Consider the following 17,832-nt stretch of genomic DNA (forward strand, 5'->3'; position numbering starts at 1 on the left):
CACACACACACACCACCGTTATGGCTTGTGCCCCGGGCATGTTTGGATTTGCAGCTGCAGCAGCATAATCCTCTACTGAAGGGATTTGTGGACGCAGCAGCCCGTAGAGAGAGACAGTGAGAGACAGAGAGTGGGTGAGAGAGAGAGAGAGAGAGAGACCCAGTGGACAGAAGCAGCGGAGGGAGGGAAGCAGCAGGGAGGAGCAGCAACAGCAGCAGCGGCGGCAGAGTGATCCACCTGTCACAGAGTGGAAGGGGCCCCCCGCCTGATCCGTCTGCCTGCAGGGGGGACCCCGCGTGGCCGGTCAGCACCAGGGACTATGCAGCTGGGACTGGTGGCTCTGGCGATGGTCTTTCTCGGTTCCATGGGTCACAGCGACAGCGGACTCAAGCTCTCAAAGGGACGGAGGCAGAAACGGAGTGAGTTACCAAATCCCTTTCTCTCTTTCACACTCACTCTTTCTCTGGTTTCCATGCAGCCTCTGAGAGCCACAGTGGTACATTTCTTATAAACATTTAATGGCCGCAGTAAAGATTACATGTTGTTTATTTTTCTAGATCCTCATTATTTGTTTTGCCAAGATGGATTATGGTAGCCTCAGTTGTCTTTGAGTGACCCTCTTTTTATGATTATGCCTTTCTTGGTTTATGTTGAGCTTTTATGGGTATTAAGAATGTTTATAGTCGGGTTTTAGGCGGATTCACCCTGGGTTTTATGGCTAGAGCTTCAGCACCACAGTTCTCTCCATGTCTGCCTCTGAGGCACTGAGTGGAACAACTCTGACACTTCAGCTCATGGTTGTTGGACCATGTTGCGTTGTTTGGTTTTCAAGTAGTTTTATAAACACTTTTCTGACCTCATGCACCCACAAAGACAGAGCTTACTCTCAGCTTCAGTGTCTGCCCTCAGAGCGGGGTGAATCTCAGTGCAAGGCATTACCACTGGTTATAATATAATGCCTTTTCCCTCAGAAGAGCTTTTAGAGGATACCAGCCTCTGCACCCCTACACCCCCACCTCACAAAAACATCCAAGCAGTCAGGAGAGGTCAGAATTTTATTGAGCTTGGCTTTGGTAAATAGAGCTTGGCTTCGGCGTGGCAATAGATGTCCAGAAGAAAGGCTAATCAGATGGGTCTTGCTCGAATTTTTGTCTTTTCATTACACAATAAATATATATTTCTGATGCCCAAAGTGTGTTTTACCATACCTTACGAGTTAGCAATGACCTATGAATCATGTGTCAATTGTCATGTAAGAGCTTTATCCCAGGTGAACAGTGTTCCCCCTTGAATTTTGAAGCGATTTTTCAAGTTTATTTTCTGGGTTATTTAAAATATACTAGAGCGCCCTTTATAGAGACTGAGAGTCTCTGTGAGATTGTGAGATTGTGTGAGATTGACCCGGCATGGTTTAACCCACAGACTATGTTACCCACTGCTGTTGGCTGGCAGGTAGATAATCATGTGGTTGAAGTGTATAATTTAGGGTAACTCATCTTGTAGGAGTTAGACTCAGGGAAACAGGTGCTTCAACTTTGCCACGCGCAACAGCCTTTATATGTTAGGACCGAAGCTGTTTATAGATTAGAAATGAGAAATTGACATATCTGCATTGAATTTACAGAACATATTTTCATCACATCATCTCCGTATGTTCTGTGCCCGTCTGTCCTGGTTCGACAACACTTCATCCAGAGTAGTAATATGGCTGCTCATGCTCTAGTACGTGACCTCTATCAGCAGGGTCAAAAACTGTCCCAACATACAGTGAGGGGAAAAAAGTATTTGATCCCCTGCTGATTTTGTACGTTTGCCCACTGACAAAGAAATGATCAGTCTGTAATTTTAATGGTAGGTTTATTTGAATAGTGAGAGACAGAATAACAACAAAAATCCAGAAAAACGCATGTCAAAAATTTTATAAAATGATTTGCATTTTAATGAGGGAAATAACTATTTGACCCCTCTGCAAAACATGACTTAGTACTTGGTGGCAAAACCCTTGTTGGCAATCACAGAGGTCAGACGTTTCTTGTAGTTGGCCACCAGGTTTGCATACATCTCTGGAGGGATTTTGTCCCACTCCTCTTTGCAGATCTTCTCCAAGTCATTAAGGTTTCGAGGCTGACGTTTGACAACTCGAACCTTCAGCTCCCTCCACAGATTTTCTATGGGATTAAGGTCTGGAGACTGGCTAGGCCACTTCAGGACCTTAATGTGCTTCTTCTTGAGCCACTCCTTTGTTGCCTTGGCCGTGTGTTTTTGGTCATTGTCATGCTGGAATACCCATCCACGACCCATTTTCAATGCCCTGGCTGAGGGAAGGAGGTTCTCACCAGGTTCTCACAAGATTTGATGGTACATGGCCCCGTCCATCGTGCCTTTGATGCGGTGAAGTTGTCCTGTCCCCTTAGCAGAAAAATTTTTCCACCTCCATGTTTGATGGTGGGGATGGTGTTCTTGGGGTTATAGGCAGCATTCCTCCTCCTCCAAACACGGCGAGTTGAGTTGATGCCAAAGAGCTCCATTTTGGTCTCATCTGACCGCAACACTTTCATTCAGATGTTCATTGGCAAACTTCAGACGGGCATGTATATGTGCTTTCTTGAGCAGGGGGACCTTGAGGGCACTGCAGGATTTCAGTCCTTCATGGCGTAGTGTGTTACCAATTGTTTTGTTGGTGACTATGGTCCCAGCTGCCTTGAGATCATTGACAAGATCCTCCCGTGTAGTTCTGGGCTGATTCCTCACCGTTCTCATGATCATTGCAACTCCACGAGGTGAGATCTTGCATGGAGCCCCAGGCCGAGGGAGATTGACAGTTCTTTTGTGTTTCTTCCATTTGCGAATAATCACACCAACTGTTGTCACCTTCTCACCAAGCTGCTTGGCGATGGTCTTGTAGCCCATTCCAGCCTTGTGTAGGTCTACAATCTTGTCCCTGACATCCTTGGAGAGCTCTTTGGTCTTGGCCATGGTGGAGAGATTGTAATCTGATTGATTGCTTCTGTGGACAGGTGTCTTTTATACAGGTAACGAGCTGAGATTAGGAGCACACTCTTAATCTCAGCTCGTTACCTGTATAAAAGACACCTGGGAGCCAGAAATCTTTCTGATTGAGAGGGGGTCAAATACTTATTTCCCTCATTAAAATGCAAATCAATTTATAAAATTTTTGACATGCGTTTTTCTGGATTTTTTGTTGTTGTTATTCTGTCTCTCACTGTTCAAATAAACCTACCATTAAAATTATGAACTGATAATTTTTTTGTCAGTGGGCAAACGTACAAAATCAGCAGCGGATCAAATACTTTTTTCCCTCACTGTACATGGCATTCCATTCCCAGACAATAGTGCCACAACCCGAAAACACCCCCCTCACCTTTTGGTTAACTATTACACAGTGTGATTGTTACTTTTATCATTATTAAATTGTTAAGAGTCTGGCTGTGTCATGGCTACATCCCCATGCGAGGTTACCATGACTCAGGCATGGTGTACTTGATTTGCGGGGAGAACATTTTTAAAGCTTTTACCATCCCAACTTATCTCTGGGAGACAGGGATGGCAGATTGATTGCAGTGTGAGTGTGTGTATATTTAGATGCTGATATCACATAGGCCTGAAAATCAACCGGGATGAACGCCATTTTGGCACCAAATGGCCCCTAGAAACAGGATGTGGATATTGACACGCTTTCTGAGCAATCATTTACATTTACATTTTTTACATTTTAGTCATTTAGCAGACGCTCTTATCCAGAGCGACTTACAGTAGTGAATGCATAAATTTCATAAATTTCATACATTTTTTTTTTTGCTGGCCCCCCGTGGGAATCGAACCCACAACCCTGGCGTTGCAAACACCATGCTCTACCAACTGAGCTACAGGGAAGGCATTTAAATTACTGGCTGTAGCAGAGCAGAGTGTCCGAGTTCTAGCCTTTTGGGAAGATGAGGGAATAGGGATATGAAGTATGATCATGGGCTTATATGTGGATGAGAGCCAAATGCAGATGGGGTGCTTTGAGACAGCGTTTTGTGGCTCAGTAGAATTCTTAGATTGTTATATTCAGCTTCGTGGGCGGATGGTTAAAACACCAAAACATGTTCGGCTCTGTATAGAAGTGTTGGGAAGAAACTTAATGCATTTTTGCGCATTTCCCTTTTTGTCTGGCATGTTCGTGTAATTGGCGAGATCCCGATGGCTGAGTCACTTTTAGTTGACCCCGGGGGGGCCCCTGCTGTGTGATGTCATGGCATGATGTGGAATCGATCATCGCGGGATGTCAGTCCCAAACACCCGGGCTTCTTCAACTAAAATCTGTTTAGGATCTCCGGCGAGCAGTTTCAAGTAAACAGTGAGAAAACTGTTCAAACAAAGATGTTTGGCATGGCCCCTGGTTAGATTAGCTGCAACATGAACTACTGCCAGGTTTATGGCTATGTGGTGCAAAAATAGAAAAGGGCCATGTCCTCACTGATACTGCCAGTGTTGAATCTAGTGTTTGTAGCCAACAGATAAACACTTCTCTTTATTCACTTTGTGGTAACTGGACCTTATATGTTGGTTTTTAATGACTGTTGTCTTTCTCCCTCTCCTTCTCTCTTTCCCCTCATCTTTCCACAGTTAGCACTGAGGGGCCACCATCTTGCTCAAATGGCTGTGAGCGATGTTCCGAATACAATGGCTGTATAAAATGTAAGCCCAAACTCTTCATTCTCCTGGAGCGCAATGACATCCGCCAGATAGGCGTGTGCCTCGCCTCGTGCCCACAGGGATACTTCGGCATGCGGACTCCCGATACCAACAGATGCATCCGTGAGTTTGGATTCTTGGACTTTGTTGTTCGTTTTTTAAATGCATTGTGTCATAAGTAGGGCGAGGAGTTTTTCGTGACTATGATGTGAACTGACCAGGAAAGCCCCAGTAAGAAGGTTTCCAATATTTGTATTGACATTTTTTCTGTGTTGGACAAAACAAACCACATCCAATAATATTCCACCGTACAACATGTATATCATCTCAATGTTTCACCATAATGGTAAACACACAATGGGCACTAATGTGGTCCAGTTGGAAGTGAGGTGTAATTTCCATTTTGAACTGCTGTGCCATGTGTGGAAGGAGCTCTCTTCACCACATGACCACAGCCACAGCAATGACATGCAACACGACAACACACTCATAAAGACCAGCAAATAGTATCTGTCAAGCTGGAGATGGGCCTTGAACTGAGACATGATTTGTTTAACACTGTTTTGGTTGCTACATGATTCCATATGTGTTATTTGATAGTTTTGATGGCTTCACTATTATTCTACAATGTTCTAAAAAGTTTGACCGGTAGTGTACATGGGACAATATTTGAACATTTCAATAGCTCCAAATGTCAATGACTTAAAAACCATTAAACTGATTATAAATTGTAGAAATTCATATTGAAAGAATTCAATGAGAACTAAAACATGACATTTACATTGGGTAATTTATTGATGATCCCTAACGAGCCCGTGACATAGGCTATCCAGTCAAACCACTTTTTCAATGGTCGCACACCAGCCGGCTGAAGCTAATTGGCGAAAGAAGTTGGCTAGCACTAGCTAGCCTAGGCTAATTCCAGACACAAGACCTGGTTAGACTGTTTCAAGTTATCTAGAAGGGTGAGTGACTGTAACTGTGTGTAACGCTCGTCGTTCGAAAGAGAAGTGGACCAAGGCGCGGCGTGGTAAGTGTTTATGATTCTTTATTTTCACAACACACTCAAACAAAATAACAAAAGGCGAAAAAACGAAAGCGCACAGTTCTGTCAGGCAACAGAATGCTAAACAGAAAATAACCTCCCACAAACACAGGCTGAAAACAGGCTGGCTAAGTATGATTCCCAATCGGAGACAACGATAGACAGCTGCCTCTGATTGGGAACCACACTGGCCCAAAAACAAAGAAACAAAAACATAGACTTCCCCACCCGAGTCACACCCTGACCTAACCAAACATAGAGAATAATAAGGATCTCTATGGTCAGGGCGTGACACTGTACTGTTTTTGCAGAGTAAATGTACTAACACTTCCCACATGCAAACACACACCCACATTAAACCACACCCACAAGACAACTCTCATTTGGCTTCAGTCAAGGCAGCTGCATTTCTTAATGAGCAAGCAAAAATACAGAGAACAAATCAGTAGGTCCAGCCCTCCTTTAAGGGGTGTGGGTTGAAATAGGGTGGAATAGGGTTGGTATACATGTGTACATGTTAATGTTTACAAAACTACTCCATGTTGGTTCTGGTGGCGCAAACACCTTTTTTCTGAACCAGGGGTGCCAAGAGCCCGGCTCGTGGTCTGTTTTCTCTTACTTGTGGGTGGAAAACAGGAATGGAAGAAACTCAAAAGAAAAACATTTCTAATGCACTGTTGTTTGTCTGTTTCTTTCAAGGATGTCTTTTTTTATTTTGTCTCGCGAGCCAGGGGTTCATGCCAGTTCACAGTCCCTATTCATTGAGTTTTACCATTTATGTATCAAAACATCCATCTTTTTAAAGTAAATTTTAATTTTCTGGACACAACTGAATTATTCATTTGGCAAGTTCCCTTGTGAATCATACAACTAAACTTGCCTCTTCAAAGGTAAATTATATCTTCTTCTCATTTTTTAGGAAAGTGACTATGATGATAGGCAATTAGAGAGCAAGGCAACTAACTTGTAGTCATATTTTGTTACAGGAAGAACATGCAGGTTGTTTTGGTGTATGAAAGTTGTTTTGTTAGATAGGTTGTTGCAACATCATCTAATAGCAGATGTCTGTAATGTTTCGTTTATTTCTATTAAAAACAAACTTCCTAACAGGTAAACTCATGATGCAACACAAATATGGAACTGAAATGGTTCAGGGGTATTGCCCTTTAGTTTTTCTCCATCAGTCATAAGGCACATGTCTTTGAAAACAGAATCATAAGTCATGTTCATTAGTCACCAAATTGAAGAAATATGACTGAAAATGGGAGGGAATAACTGGACTTGTCCAAATAAGAAACACCCATTTTCGTTTTCTGTTGCAAAACATTTTAAAATGTGAACATGACCAAGATTTGCTAGTAGTCTCGAAACAAACAGAGGTGTCCTGTGGTTCTCCATATTACAGTACCAGTCAAAAGTTTGGACACCTACTCATTCCAGGGTTTTTCTTTATTTTTACTATTTTCTACATTGTAGAATAATAGTGAAAACATAAACTATGAAATAACACACATGGAATCATGTTGTAAACAACAAGTGTTAAACAAATCAAAATATATTTTATATTTGAGATTCTTCAAAGTAGCCACCCTTTGCCTTGATGACAGCTTTGCACACTCTTGGCATTCTCTCAACCAGCTTCATGAGTTAGTCACCTGGAATGTATTTCAATTAACAGGTGTGCCTTGTTAAAAGTGAATTTGGGGATTTGCAATAGCCTGACAAACATTTGTACATGTACTGTATGTGAACATTATCATAGGGCCATAAACTCAGAGCATGTCTGTCTGCTAGGTACTCAGGAAGTAGGTTTGGGAAAATAGTCAAATTTGGATAAAAACAACAAAACTTCTGGCTTACTCTAATCCCCACATTTTTGTTAATGTTTTACTGTCACTTGAAATTAACTTAACCTTAGCCGTTATTGTTTCAATGTTGTCCACTGAATCCTGAAAGGCCGCTGTGCATGCTGGTTAGTCTCCTCCACCTCCTTCTCAAGCCTCTCCGTGGCTAACCTGCTGTTAGTATCCAGTCAGCCGCTTCCATTTAGGACATATCGAAATCCCCAAGATGTCTTGTTAGCCACATTTGTTTTACATTATGTCTGCATTTGTAAAAGTATTTTCTCCAAACATCACTAAAGTCAAATTTAGCTGTCAAGAGCTTAAAGTAATAATTGAGGTTAGGTCATTAAAATCCCAACGAGGATTCTTCCCTTTAGCTCGTTTCGAACTCCTGGCAAGACTCCAGCCGACTAGACATTATTTATTTTAGTTGTTTATGGGAAAGGTGTCTAGTGTTTTGTGACTGGATATTCACAGATATTCCAACCCAGAGATGTAAGGATTACATCTGTGACCTTCGCTTAGCGTGCCTCTGTTTCTCCACTCTGGTTTTGGCAGAGAAAATGTTATTATTTCAGAATAAGATAATGATGGTAATGAAAAAGGTGGGCTAGGAGAAGGGTTGGGATGGGAAAGGGGGGCTCTTGGTAGTCCTCTAAGGTGTCTGTTTTTCATTCTCCCGTGCCCATAATTACCCTCAATTTAAAGTAGTTGTTTGTTTGACTGGAGAAGCTGAGTTTTTAACGAGGCAAAGGTGCGTGGAGACCTCTGGAAATCCGCTGACGTGCTTTCTACTCTTGGCCCGTACTCGGGGCCACCCGCTTTCCAAAAAATGTAGCCGTGGTATGCATATGCTTTTAAGACATGGGTGTTATTCATGCAGAATCCCCCCAAGAGTCTCTCCCCATTGTTTTATCACTAATAAATCTCTCATAGGAGATAAAAATCAGGCTACATTCTTGTCCTCCCCCGAGGAGAAGAGGATCCTTTCGTGCAGCAGAAAGGCTTCACATTTTTTAAACATACTTTGCTGTTTTTGTATAGTAATACTGTATTATTCTGTATTAACACGGAAGCTTGAAGCCAGAACAATTAACAGTGATGTGTTATGCTGTCAGTTAATGCAACGTGTACATGTATACTATGTTAACACAATGAATATGAACTCAACTAAGTGCGCTTTAATTTTCTCATTCTCTCCTCTCTTTGTCTCATGGTCCCCCCCCCCTTTTCCTTTCAGAATGTAAAATAGAGAATTGTGAGGAGTGTTTCAATCGAAATTTTTGCACAAAATGTAAGGAGGGCTTATATTCACACAGAGGGCGATGCTACCCCAGCTGCCCTGAAGGCCTCAGCACCACCAACGGTACCATGGAGTGTGTAGGTGAGTGACCTCTGACCTCTCTTCCTTTCACCCCCTGCCACAGCTTCACTCACAGCTGACACTGAACTGGATTATGAACTATGAGTTTAAGGGCATGTTGCCTTTTGGCACATATTAGCTTTTGAATAAGATGGCTAAAATGTTAGTTCACTATCTCAATGGCTCAGAGAATATTACTGTAAGTCCCACACTACCCATACATTGAGTGTTAAGCATATAAAGTTAAGTGTGATGAATTTTTGTGTTGAGAGCCTGTCACAAAGTCTTAAATGTTTCTCAGGTGCATATTTGACCCCATCATGCACCCCCGTTCACCCTAACCCATCGCACATGGTATACTAAATACCCTTCAGCTATCAGCAGCCAAGTATGTTCTGCCTGTCGGATGAATATCGTCTGCCATATGAGAGTTAAGTTCAAGACTTGATTGACGTGGAGAAGCTGTGTTCTGTTGAGCTCTCCTCCTCCTCTGTTCTTCTTTCTCTGTCTGCTGTTTCTCAATCACCAGCGAGCGAGCTGAACTTCTGAGGGAGGCCTGCTGGATGATAAGGACATTTTATTGATTTCTTTTGAAATTATTTCTGTCACAAGTAAGCAAATAGAGCACTAATGGCATTACTCTGCAAGGCTAATTTCCCTGTCATTGTTTTTGGCAGTATGAAGTTTGCTTGCTTCATCCCCTCCCACCCCCCAGCCTTTCACAAAAAAGTCAAAATATTTTCCCAGAAAAGGTAGAAATTTCCCCCACGATTGAAACCAGCTCCTGACAGATGGAGTCATGACTTAAGCTCAACAGCATGTCACTAGGGGTAAAACAGTTGAGGTCTCTAGATAAACTGGACAGACTTGGTAACATAGAGGCTTTGGGCTTGATAAGGCCAAATGGAGGATGTCTGATTTGGGTGAGATAAGTTCCTCTGCATTATTTTCTCACTGTGAACATGTAAGACCTGTTGAAATCTAAAGCTTACTGGGTTTCACTTGGGGCTTGTTGCATGTCATCTATGTGTGTGCATCTAAAACTGTATTTAACTTCTGTCCTCTTTTCTATCCCACCTGTAGAATGTGAACTGGGCGAATGGAGCCCATGGGGTCCCTGTATGAAGAAGAACAAGACGTGTGGCTTTAAGAAAGGCACACAGACCAGAATGCAAGAGCTTCTTCATGCCTCCAGCCCTGACACGGTCTCTGCGTCCTCCCCCCGGCCATGTGCTCCACAGACTGAGAGGCAGAAGTGCACAGTGCAGAAGACACCATGTGGAAAAGGAGGTGAGGACTAACACATACCTACAGTAGGGGAGTGGCAACGAGAGGAAATGGAGTAAAACAAATAATTAATATATGGATGGATAAAGGACAGGAATGAGACAGTAGATGAAAGATGACAAAACAACACTTCAACACAACTACAAAGTCAATAATATTGTGATTAGCACCTTTTCTGATGAAGTCATAAACTCCTTGCTCTAACCCCCTGTATGACCATGACCTGGAACCTCAAAAGTGTTGGCTCAGTAAGGACACTGAGCCTCTGACTGCGAACCATGTAAACAAACACTCCTAAAGAGCCAAACAGGCAAGGTAGATGGGAGGGTGCCATGCAGTGCACTGCAGAGTTGGACGACGATAAGAGCTGGAGTTGGACTGTTTGTTTTGAAGCTCAACGAGGCGTGAGGTTTACATGGCTCTGACATGTTTGCTCTAGCTCTTATCATTCATCCACCATCTTGTTTCAGAGCTGGCTAATGTTGCTAAGCTAAATATCTGCCCGGTAACACTCAATTTGATAACACATTAATCATGCTTTAATTAGTACTACTCCGTTGTTGTTCTTTGGCACATAACACTTTTTTAGTAGAATTTGGTTTTATAAGATGGAGTTTATTCAAGTAGTCAAGAAACCAAAAGGCCTCTCCTTTGGTCAGTAAGTGTTTTTATTGTATTATTTTTGTATTTTGTATTATTTTTGTACTTTTCTCCCCAATTTCGATCTTGTCTCATTGCTGCAACTTCCCAATGGGCTCGGGAGAGGCGAATGTGGAGTCATGCGTTCTCCGAAACATGACCCGCCTAACCGCGCTCCTAAACACCCGCCAGCTTAGCCCGGAAGCCAGCTGCACCAATGTGTCAGAGGAAACAACGTTCAACTGGCGACCGGGGTCAGCCTGCAGACACCTGGCCCTCCACAAGGAGTCGCTAGAGTGTGATGAGCCAAGTAAAACCCCCCCGGCCAAATCGTTCCCTAACCCGGACGACGCTGGGCTAAGTGTGTGCTGTCCTATGGGACTCCCAGCCACAGCCGGTTGTGGCACAGCCCGGGAATGAACCCGGGTCTGTAGTAACGCCTCTAGCACCGCTGCGCCACTCGGGAGGCCCGGTCAGTAAGTTTCAATGAACTCTGCCTTATAAAATAAAACGGACCAGTCAAAACTTTATTGACCAGCATGGCTGAGATGCTTAGCCTTGTGATCGACCCAATAAAAAGGTAGAGAAAGGTTTGGAGTCGATTTGTAAATGTTGATTTGAAGTGAAAGGAGTTGTTTTGTATGGCTTGGATCGGCTGACAACGGGCCCATTTGGCCACTGTTTCTATCTCCTACTTTTCCCACTGTAATTCCTGGTTTTAATCCATGTGAATATTTTATTTGGCAGCTAATTAATGTACATGTTGAATCAAAGTTGGAAGCTTCCATTTCTTTACAAGGACTTAGTGTGCAGTAAACAAACAATATTCCCAAACTTTATGAGCGGGTGGTACGCTTATTGGATTTCAGGGCTGCTACTATTTTGATTAACAGTTTTCAACAAACGTCAGTTTACCCATTGTAAAGAATCAATGAAGAATCATGTCAGTTATGCAATATGTAACAGATGGAATACGTGAAAATGCACACAGAAACAACATTATACAACATTAGATGTAGAAATCCTTAGAGGGAGGATATATACGAGCTCTTGCTTGTAATTCTTCAGGGAGGAGTGGGCTTGCTTCACACTGGACAGGACCAGGACAGCACTGTTTGAGAAATGAGAGGCAAATTTACACTGCTTGACGCCTGCATCCTGTAAAGAATTTCCACCATGGATTGAGAAGAGTAATTAACAGTGAAATATTATAAACTGCCCCATAAATGTGTAGTGCGGAATGCCAAATTTCTAAACTTAGCGAGTGGTGTTGTGAAAGGAGGGAAAATGAGGGAACGGGCTGCCGTGTTGGAACAATTGACTGTGGTGTGTCAGGACTCAGGAGTCTGAGACGTATGATTGAGACGTATGATGTGACTCCAGTTGTGAAATGTTGACAGCTTGACATTGAGAGATGACAGGCATTAGCTTCGACTTGTTTTCCTTATTCTGGTGTCAGAATACACTGTTGTGAAAATGAGTAAGTATCTCCTGTCAAGGCGCATAACAAATAAATGTTCTTATGTGAATTAATTCATAGGCGATGGGTATCATGACCTTGACTAAGCCCTTTTTCATGTGCTTAAAAAAACTTGCCATGTGCTAAATTAGCGAGGATGCGAATCCATCTGCAAGACTTGGCCGACGGGGCCGCTGTAAAAAAACACAGGGTGCAGTGCTTGTATAACACCAGTGATTTACTGGTCTGCAGATCTCACGCTTTGTGTCGATTTGGCCAAGCTTTCCCCTTTTTCTTCCTGCAGCTTTTTACAAATAGGCCCGCACGAAAACAGAATTTGCTAAATGCGTGATTGCTTTTGTCAGGCCATAGTTGTTTAGCTTGGATGGAGTGGAGCTTCAATCATGGCTGTCATAAATTGATGGAGTCCCCCTCGGTCCATTAGCGGGCTTGTCACGGGTCTAATTAAGTCCTTGCACAGTGAGAGAATCAGCCCAGGTCCTGCTGTACACACTCACACAACGGCCCTTACTGTAACTCCCCAGGTTCACTGACAATAGCACATTACTCTAAACAGAAACAAATGTCTTCCAAATTCAAATGGTCTCCATTTTGTTTTCATTAGGGGGAGAAATGAATCTCCCAGAAATGGTTTATTTACTCAAGGCAGTCAACACATGCATACTTTACAAAGCTAGTAATCAAGTCTTGTCAACACTCCCCTAAGAAATGTGACACAGCCCCCAATGTCAGGAGCCAACTGGCCAATAGGGCCCTACAGAGACAGATGCTTTAATGACTTTGGCCCTGCGTGTCTCAAGAAAAGTAACATCAACTACTTCTAGTTAGTGGACTACTGTATTAGGTCTGCCTCTGCCTGTTTTCTACCGAACAAAGGGAAAGAAACTGCACACCTGTGCTCCTGCCAGGTCCTCGTTAAATAAATGATAGGAATGCTTATTGAAACTCATTTAGTTTCAGGGGTCTCTTTATTCAAAATATGCGCCATTAAATACGTAAATGTTTGCAGGTCTACTAAATAGGGATTTTCATTGGTTTATACTGAGATGGAGCATATTTGAGTAATATCAAGGCTTTTTGTCTTTGCCTACTTTCAAATACATTCAAATAACAAACAAATTACTTAGAAAACAAGCTAACAAAGCACGTGGTGCAGAATGGAGAAAATAGGCGTAGGCCTATTACAACAGTTATATAATTTAGCAATAAGGCCCGAGGAGGTGTGGTATATGGTCAATATACCACGGCTAATATACGGTCTGATATACCATGGCAGCCAATCAGCATTCAGGGCTCGATGCAATGCGTCGTGCATAAGAACAGCCATTAGTCGTGGTATATTGGCCATATACCACACACCCTCGTTCCTTATTGCTTAATTATATAACTGTTCTAGCCCTAAATGCTCATTGGCTGACAGCCATGGTATACCAGACGGTATACCACGGGTATGACAAAACATGTATTTTTACTACTCTAATTACGTCGGTAGACAGTTTATAATAGCAATAAGGCACCTCGGGGGTTTGTGGTATATCGCCAATATACCACAGCTAAGGGCTGTGTCCAGGCAGTCCGCGTTGCGTCGTTCATAAGAACAACCCGTAGCCGTGGTATATTGGCCATATACCACACCCCCTCTGGCCTTATTGTTTAAATATAATATAATATTATTAAAGCAAACAAACAAGAATGCTCCATGAGCCTCCTGTTGTCAAACAATTAGCCTTGGCGAATGCTGTCCAGCCCCCTTAGTGAGTGTTTTGAGTCTCTGTTTCTAGGGAACGTGGAGACTCAACACACAAGTTCATAGAAAACATCCCTCAGCCTAACTGCCCAGTTTCCTCTCATCGTGGGAGTACTCATCAGCCCAGTATAAACAACCACTGTCTGACACCTGACACAAACATCCATTCCCGTTTATGTGCGTGAAAGATTGTTTATACCCACGCCTGATCGAACACACGAACAAGCCACACACACACACGTAGACACACACCCACACACGCTGTGATTAGAGCTCCAACATGTTAACCTCATTGTGGCTTAGCGGTGTAGTGGCGTAGCGCAATTTACATCAACAATGTCAAGAGGATGTCAATGAGTGCTCGCATGTTGAACAATCTATAGCTGTATGTACAGGACATGAAGGACTCTTTCACTCCACTTCAACCGTGTTGATTTACTTTCATTCCTCTGTTTTATCCTCTCCTGAATGTTTTTTCTGGAAAGCTACTCTTAATGGATGTTTGTATTTAGGGAGCAATTATGCACTTAAACTGTGTGCCAGGTGGAAGTCCAGACAACAGCCTGCAGCAAGAGTGAGAGAAAGAGGAGGGGAAGACGAGGGTGCGGGGGGAGGTGGAGTGGAGAGGGAAGGGAAGGCAGACATTAAGAAAGGAGCTCACCTCAACCGGCTCCCAACTGTTTACATGAACTATTATGTTCCATCAGCCATTGTCTCTGCGAGTGTTAAGACGTGTCCGGCTCGGAGTCGCGGCCACACTCCTCACAAAGGTTTGATTACTGTTTTCCGGCCTGTCGTTATGGCACTGCTGTGTGTTTCCTGTCAGCCCAATGCAGCACTGTGTTGCGTCATGGTGGCTTTTATGAAAGGCTCTGGATCCTGAGCTGCATACCTGGGGCTTTGTGGCAATTTGCCGGTATTAAAAGGGCCTGATAGGAAAGCTAGGAACCGGGGTATCCACACAATGCCACTTGTTGTTGAACTGTTGTGAATATGGGTTAATGTCAAGGTCTACCAACCTCATTCTGACTCTACTGTACTTAAAACACACACCATCAAAGCCCTGTTTATAAAAGCTGAGCCCAACTACCCTGTTATTTTGGTGTCGTAGTCGTGTTATAATGCATTTCAATCTGTTTTTCTATCCAGATGGGAATAAGAATAAGGGCGAGCGACGAGACCAGCAGAGGAGGCGAGACAAAGAAAACGTCCGAGGCCATGGCCACGAGGGCAAAGAGGGTGGCAAAGAGGGTGGCAAGAAGGGTGGCAAAGAGGGAGGAAAAGAAGGAAGCAGAGAGGGGGGCAAAGAGGGAGGAAAAGGAGGAAGAGAGGGTGGCAAGGGAGGCGGCAGGAGGAAAAAGGGCCAAAACCAGGCCACCACCGCGCCCAGCCTTACCCCTAGCACAGTAGCCTAGGCCTTACTCACGTTGGGACTTAGTGGGGACAAGGAGGGACAAAAACAAGGCGACTAGGCAACATCCACCTGCATTGGCCATTATTAAGAGACAGACAGTGGACAGAGGAGACAATATCAAACTGATGAAGAAAAGGATTAATGCTGCTATGCATTCTAGAAGATGCTCTAAGAGAACTGGAGGATTGCTGCAATAAATGAGGATCAGGACTTGGACTTATCAGACTTGGAGGGAAGAAGGTGAATGTGCAATGTGGAGGGTTCCACTGTAAGCCTTGCAGTAGGGTCAACATGTTTAATTTCACCGCTCCCAGGTTTATCATGGAGTTGGCAGATGGAGATCCCAGTGGCTGAACAGTGGAAGACACTGAATATGAGAATTTCAAGATGGAGTCTTCACAATGATCAAGGATCTCTACATTCCATTAGAATCCCTGATGTGCTTTTCAAAATCTATTTTTCAATGTTGACGACTCATGTTTTGTGAATGGTAGCAAGTAGATATTTCTAAGGAGATGTTGTTGTGATATAGAGAAAATGAACAGTATTAAGATTCTTTATTTTAATTCTATTTTATGATTAAACAAAAGAAAGGCACTGGAACAAATGTGTGGTTTTGAAGGAAAACATATTTTAATGAAATTTTTGGTTTGTAGAGAATCCACTCCAAAACAAACCAGCAACAATATAGAGAAAGTTTATACGGCTTTAGTTCAAATCCTGATCTGGTGTTAGACAAAGGTTACCCACATAATAGCTTAGTTCTTAATTTCAAATAGAATAATGTTTTGGTATCTTCAGCATAAAAAGTTAAGGATGAAAACTGTGTATGTGTGTTGTGAGTGTCTGTGTGTGCATTCGTGCCTGTCTGTATGTTTACAAAATTTCAGCAAAATGTTTTTGTGAAGTAGTGGTCAAACAAGTGTATGTATATTTGTGTGGGTATATATGTGTTTCTGCACATAAGCTTAATGTGTGTGTACGTATCAATCTGGTAGAATGGGAAATTTTATATAAACTCAGCAAAAAAAAGACACGTCCCTTTTTCAGGACCCTGTCGATCAAAGATCATTCGTAAAAATACAAATAACTTCACAGGTCTTCATTGTAAAGGGTTTAAACACTGTTTCCCATGCTTGTTCAATGAACCATAAACAATTAATGAACATGAACCTGTGGAACGGTTAAGACAGTAACAGCTTACAGACGGTAGGCAATTAAGGTCACAGTTATGAAAACTTAGGGACACTAAAGAGGCCTTTCTACTAACTCTGAAAAACACCAAACGAAAGATGCCCAGGGTCCCTGCTCATCTGCGTGAATGTGCCTTAGGCATGCTGCAAGGAGGCATGAGGACTGCAAATGTGGCCAGGGCAATAAATTGCAATGTCTGTACTGTGAGACGCCTAAGACGGCGCTACAGGGAGACAGGACGAACAGCTGATCGTCCTCGCAGTGGCAGACCACATGTAACAACACCTGCACAGGATCGGTACATCTGAACATCACACCTGCTGGACAGGTACAGGATGGCAACAACAACTGCCCGAGTTACACCAGGCACGCACAATCCCTCCATCAGTGCTCAGACTGTCCGCAATAGGCTGAGAGAGGCTGGACTGAGGGCTTGTAGGCCTATTGTTAGGCAGGTCCTCACCAGACATCACCGGCAACAACGTCGCCTATGGGCACAAACCCACCGTCGCTGGACCAGACAGGACTGGCAAAAAGTGTTCTTCTCTGACGAGTCGTGGTTTTGTCTCACCAGGGGTGATGGTCGGATTCGCATTTATTGTCGAAGGAATGAGCGTTACACCGAGGCCTGCACTCTGGAGCGGGATCGATTTGGAGGTGGAGGGTCCATCATGGTCTGGAGCGGTGTGTCACAGCATCATTGGACTGAGCTTGTTGTCAGTGCAGGCAATCTCAACGCTGTGTATTACAGGGAAGACATCTTCCTCCCTCATGTGGTACCCTTCCTGCAGGCTCATCCTGACATGACCCACCAGCATGACAATGCCACCAGCCATACTGCTCGTTCTGTGCGTGATTTCCTGCAAGACAGGAATGTCAGTGTTGTGCCGTGACCAGCGAAGAGCCCGGATCTCAATCCCCTTGAGCATGTCTGGGACCTGTTGGATCGCAGGGTGAGGGCTAGGGCCATTCCCCCCCCAGAAATGTCCGGGAACTTGCAGGTGCCTTGGTGGAAGAGTGGGGTAACATCTCACAGCAAGAACTGGCAAATCTGGTGCAGTCCATGAGGAGGAGATGCACTGCACTACTTAATGTAGCTGGTGGCCACATCAGATACTGAC

The 17,832-nt window shown here is 43.5% G+C and overlaps 1 protein-coding gene across 1 annotated transcript; it reads left to right on the forward strand.

Annotated features, from left to right (window-relative positions):
- The first annotated feature begins 15 nt into the window (after positions 1-15).
- LOC106605132 (R-spondin-1) lies at positions 16-16,760 on the forward strand. The gene is made up of 5 exons (XM_014200478.2): positions 16-419; positions 4,630-4,821; positions 8,828-8,971; positions 10,034-10,240; positions 15,253-16,760. Exons 1-5 carry the CDS (start codon positions 320-322, stop codon positions 15,516-15,518), a joined length of 909 nt encoding a protein of 302 aa, XP_014055953.1. The 5' UTR covers positions 16-319; the 3' UTR covers positions 15,519-16,760.
- The last annotated feature ends 1,072 nt before the right edge of the window (positions 16,761-17,832 follow it).

This window comes from Salmo salar, chromosome ssa05, assembly GCF_905237065.1.
Source record: "Salmo salar chromosome ssa05, Ssal_v3.1, whole genome shotgun sequence".
NCBI lineage: Eukaryota > Metazoa > Chordata > Actinopteri > Salmoniformes > Salmonidae > Salmo > Salmo salar.

Excerpts from the sequence above, each read along its gene's own strand:
- LOC106605132 (XM_014200478.2), top strand. The coding sequence starts at position 320 with ATGCAGCTGGGACTGGTGGCTCTGGCGATGGTCTTTCTCGGTTCCATG. Across the intron at positions 420-4,629 it reads GGGACGGAGGCAGAAACGGA|TTAGCACTGAGGGGCCACCA; the intron begins GTGAGTTACCAA and ends ATCTTTCCACAG. Across the intron at positions 10,241-15,252 it reads GACACCATGTGGAAAAGGAG|ATGGGAATAAGAATAAGGGC; the intron begins GTGAGGACTAAC and ends TTTTCTATCCAG.